Raw genomic sequence first — 5,097 nt, 5'->3', positions numbered from 1 at the left:
TAAGTGAAACCTTTTTTTCCCTGCATGGGCAAAAAAAATATTATAGCTTCCTTTTATTATTGGTATTGATTTAATTGGTATTGATTTAATTGTAACTTTTACTCCTAGACTTTTAGTCCTTTAATAGCTGTAAATAAGTATCTGGACTCTACGTAAAGTGCAAATATTTTTTATTAAATAATATGCAGTTAGTATTGATTTTCCCCACTTCATTTTGTTTCAAACACTGATGGGAAGTATTTGTTAGGAAACTATTTGAAATGCTGTTGTATTCTTTCACATTACTTCTGAACTGTTTCAGAATGCTATCCTCTACAGTCTTTACATATTGATTATTGATTGGTATGTAATCATTAAGCTGGCCATACATTATTCAGGAACCGGACGAAATTCACATAGTTGGTGCTGCTGTCGGCACCCTTCTGGCCGCCATCCCTTGATCAGTTCATTAAAGGAGCCGGTTGGCAAACCTTTCATCAAACAGTGCTGGCGGCCAGTGAGCTCTTCATGTATTCTGACAGTGCCCTGCGGCTGCTGTTAGAATACAAGGGAAACCCACAGGGAATTCCTTATTCAAGGCTCGTAATTGTTGATGGAGGAATCTGTTCTATTTTTTCCATTTGGCCTTCCTGTGGTTTGAGCGAAAAAATAGAACCGCGAATGGCCAGCTTTAGTAACATTATGCTAGCCATACATGCTAAGACTTCTCTGATTGGATGCAGTAGATTTTTGGCCAACAATTTTCCACCCGCCTCCTTCAATAATCTTAAATTAAGTTTCTTGAGCTGGGTGTTGCCGACAGCTCGAAATTTCAGCTGATTCCTGCTGAGTCGGATGAAATTCAAGCCGTGTACGGATATATTTAGTTTAGCCTGTGTTATGGGAGAGGGAGCCTGTCAGTTTCATGCAGTTTCTTGTTTCTTTGTGTTTACATAGGACTCAGCTCATTAAAGAATGATTCTGGAGATGACAAAACAGATGAGGAAACAGAGGGGGCACATTCGGAGGATGAAACATATTCTCAGAAGGGACTTCGGAGGTCACAGAGCATGAGATCCATTAAAGGAGTCAAAGGCCGCAAGGAGGTATTCAGTGCATTTTGTTTGATGATATTAAAGTGCGCCAAACATTAAAAAAGCCACTCCAAGCCAGGATTTACCCAGATTATTGGGTCCTTTGAACTTGATCAGAAAAGGAGGAAAACCAGTATATTAGACTTTACCAAGTCTACTAAAAATTAGAATGTTTGTCCCTAGAAATGTTTTTATATTTAGGCGTTTCTTGGCCTTGGTATATATTTCAAATTATTTTTTTTAGAATACAAAAAGGTATATCTGATTGGCGATGAACTTAGAAACTGTGTTTTCTTGGAAGCTTATAAATGTTGCCAACCATGCAACTTTAATGCCTAAGGTGCTGCTTGCAATTTGGCCATAGAAGTTTACAGATCTCCTTCCCCATGTTTCCTGAGAGTTTGATGAGCTATTCAGCAGCTAAATACTTGTTTTCATCTAGCTACTGGTCTGCAAACATTGACAGACCTGTTTAATAGTCACCGGCAGGGATTTGTATAGTTTTCGAACAACTAATGCTGAAGATTTGAGGTGCACAGCTTTAAGACTGTTATATAGGTAAAAGAGGCCCATGTACAGTGTGGTAGTTGGAGTGCTTTTTACAGCAAATCCCTAGCCAAAAATTACAAAATAGAAATGAATAGCCCATTAAAAGGTATAATAACAAAACCAGCTTTTGCTGCAATAGTAAGTTTCAGTCCAGAGATTTCCACTACAGTGCCTTTTTCTTCTGCTAGCTGTCCTCAGTGTACTGGTCAACATCATTCAACCCTCTTCTTCTGAGTCTTTTGCATGAACAACTTAGGACAAGGCTGCTATCTGCTAATCACCCAACCATCTAAAGATTGTTACAACATTCAATGAGCTCTGGGTGCGGGTGGGTATGAGCTATCCAGACCAATCTGATCCTTTGGAACAAGTTTGCTTCTCACTGTGTATACATTAATAAACATAGCCAGTTTCTTTTGGCAGGAGTGTTCTCTAAAGAGCAAAATGCAGCTCCAGAGCTAGTGTGTGTTTTATTAAACTCTAAGTGAACTGCATGCTCTCCCCCCTCTTCCTCCATATGTTCGTAGAAGAAAGTATTCCCTGCCGGAAAGCAGAGGCAGAGATGATTCACAGTAATATATTGAAGATAAACTATAGCCAGTCACAGGCTATCACAATTCTATTGCCTTTTCTGCGAAGGCTTCTGGCAAGCTGTTGTCGGGAGGAAGTAGAACAAGCATAATTATATTTGTCTTTGACCCTTAGTTCCATCTTTTTTTCTTTTTGAGTCTTTGTACTCCACAACTGTCAAGCTAGTTTTCAGGTATATATCAGCCATCAGTGCTAATTGTGCTTTGTTAAAGCTTTGCTTTGTAGTAATTGGCAGAATTTATCTACAGCGGGGTTTCAGTATTTGGCACTGTAGGAAGAACTAAAAGCAATGCAATTACAGTACTTACGAAGGTAACTCATGCATCAAATGTTTTGCAGGAACATATAAAGTAATAGGTTTTGGGAGATCTCAAGATATAATATATAAGCACTTGTTTGAAGGGGTTATTATGATTTTTTTCTTGCCTTGTGTATGTAACAATATCCATTCAAGGGTGGGTTTCTATATATATATATATATATATATTTGCATAGGGCAGCAAGTCAGTGAAATGGGTGTACCCTGGCTTTCTCACAGGCATTAAGCTATGCCTAAACAGTTGCAGCCACAGCTATGTGTTATATTGGTTGTGGTGTTAGTTTGTATGATCACTACTGTAATGACAGTTGTTTGCAGGCCAGTAGAGGGTGCTGTCACTACAGCCCACCCACTTCCTATTAAAGGCTTGCTTCTTTATGTGGATCTCATGTCCACATGAGGACTGTGGACCTCATGTTCTAAAGATATATTTTCTTGTTGCTCCTTTTCCATGGCAGATTTAAAATAAAAGAAACTGAGTGGCTTATGTCACCCGCAGGAATATCTTTTACTCATGAGGTCCTGTAGAGAATGTAGAAGAGTGAAGGTGGAAATAGGGTTCTTGCAGCAACATTTTTTTTATTAAGGGGTCCATCCAACCAAAACTGGTATTTTAGTTTACTAACTACATCAAAGAGTTAAAGGGTCAGTTCTAATAAAATCAAAAGAGGAACTTACTCAAAAAATCCTCCCCTTTTCCCTAGTCCGTGCTGCATGTAGCTGCTATGAATACCATCTCCCGCCACCCATGCCAACCAGTGTAACGATCCACATACTTGAAAACTTCACTGCACTGCTTCTTAGCATCATAATGCTCTCAACAGCTTGCAGTCATTGGTCAGCATGATCACGTGCCCGCCCGGACCAATGGGGATCACTTCTCAGTCTTCTTTTTTCCAGGACATCAGTCACATGACCACGCTGACCAATGACTGTTAGCTGTTGCAAGCATTATGATGCTATATAGCTTCTGAGGATGTTAAGTTTTCAAGTGTCCAGATTATTACATCGGTTGGTGGGAGATGGAATATACAGCAGTGGGTAAAGGGGGGATGAGGAGGGTATTGTGATTTTACAGACCTTTTTCATTTTTTATGGTAAGCTTGCCTATCCCTAGCCAATATTTTTTTGTTTTTAGGCTAAATTGGGGAAGGGTTAGATCCTCAGATTTTACTGCTGTCTGTGTCCTAATAAGGGAGATTTCTCTCTATTGGGAACTATGGCAGGAATATCTGGCTTCTGGAATGAAGCCCACATGGTTCCACCTATATCACTTTTGGGTGAACTTGCTGTTTTAATGGTGGAAATTTGCATAAATAGGTAGACTTTTCATGAATATAGATTCACGTTAACACAGGACGGCTCTTCTATATTTCAAATGGCCCATTTATTAAGTTAAGCATTGCTTTGGTGGTGAAATTGTGTATGAATATCTTACACTTATCTGAAGTTTGATTTCAACTGTATTAATAAAATAGATGAAAATATATTTAAGTTTTCTGAGATTCTGGATAGATTTCATATCAAGGTGTTTTAATGTTTTCCAGGTGCGATATGGATCACTGAAGTATAAAGTGAAGAAGAGGCCCCAAGTTTATTTTTGATCGGCCACATGGAATCTCCTGAACTGACCTTCTGTATTAATAATTCTTTGTATGACATACTGTACGTTTTAGAACCAACATTAAGGTTCTAGATGGTTATGTTCTGAGGAACGTTTTGTAGCTGCAGCTACCTAACTGCTGGGAGTAGCTATCGTCTCGCACTACATGTGGTTCATGCCTACTTTATTTAAACTCTTAATAGACTAGGAATTCGGGCCATTGGTCTCAACTTAAAATGGTTGTATGACACCATGAAAGGTAGAAAAACTGGACCATGTCACCTGGGCTTTTAATACAGCTTTATGCAAAAAACATTTCTCTTACATAAAGTGTATGTTTCACACTAATAGTGGTGTTTTGAAGCTGCCACTGATTTTTTATACAATGTTGTTCAATGAATATTTAAAGGAGTTCTCTACCTCAAGTACTATCAGAATAATAAACAAGGTAGTAATTTTAAAGCGGTAGTTTTAGATTTCGTGGAGGGTAATGGGGGCACCAGTGCTGCAAAATGAAATATGACTTTCTGCTTGTAACATTTGTGTTGGAGGAGTTCCTGGAAGAAAAGTGTGAAAGCAAAAACAGGGAAGAGGGTTGCTAACATAGCTTTAATTAGTTCTTCCAAGCATAGAATATTCCATTGGCTACAGTGGATACTTCAAGTGTGTACAAACATAGCGGGACAACATAGCTCATTTATTATTTTACTGCAAAGTTGTCTTACAATATATAGACACAAGGAAAGAAAAATCTTTAAAATCTTCTCTCCAAAAATGAGGAATCTCTGGTAAATGGTGACCCAACTAGGATAGCTAATCACCTTATGGCGCAAAATGAGCCAAATAGCCCTTTCCCTAAAACACTGCCTTCCAAAAACAAAATGTAATGGGATGATTTGCATGGCTCTGCCTAAATGCCCTCTATTTAAAGAAGGCATACCGTACATTTGGTTAAAGCAACA

General features: G+C 38.6%; 1 protein-coding gene across 2 annotated transcripts in view; it reads left to right on the top strand.

The window, feature by feature from the left end:
• REEP3 (receptor accessory protein 3) overlaps positions 1-4,204 on the top strand; it is a 102,948-nt gene extending 98,744 nt beyond the window's left edge. For both annotated transcript variants that reach the window (XM_018576664.1, XM_018576665.1), the window contains 2 exons: positions 937-1,085; positions 4,080-4,204. In XM_018576664.1, coding sequence (XP_018432166.1) covers positions 937-1,085; positions 4,080-4,136 — 206 coding nt within the window. In that variant the 3' untranslated portion in view covers positions 4,137-4,204. The remainder of the gene's footprint in view (positions 1-936; positions 1,086-4,079) is intronic.
• The last annotated feature ends 893 nt before the right edge of the window (positions 4,205-5,097 follow it).

This window comes from Nanorana parkeri, unplaced genomic scaffold (genome assembly GCF_000935625.1).
Source record: "Nanorana parkeri isolate BGI_ZX_2015 unplaced genomic scaffold, ASM93562v1 scaffold73, whole genome shotgun sequence".
Lineage (NCBI taxonomy): Eukaryota > Metazoa > Chordata > Amphibia > Anura > Dicroglossidae > Nanorana > Nanorana parkeri.
This window is presented reverse-complemented; position numbering and strand designations above follow the sequence as displayed.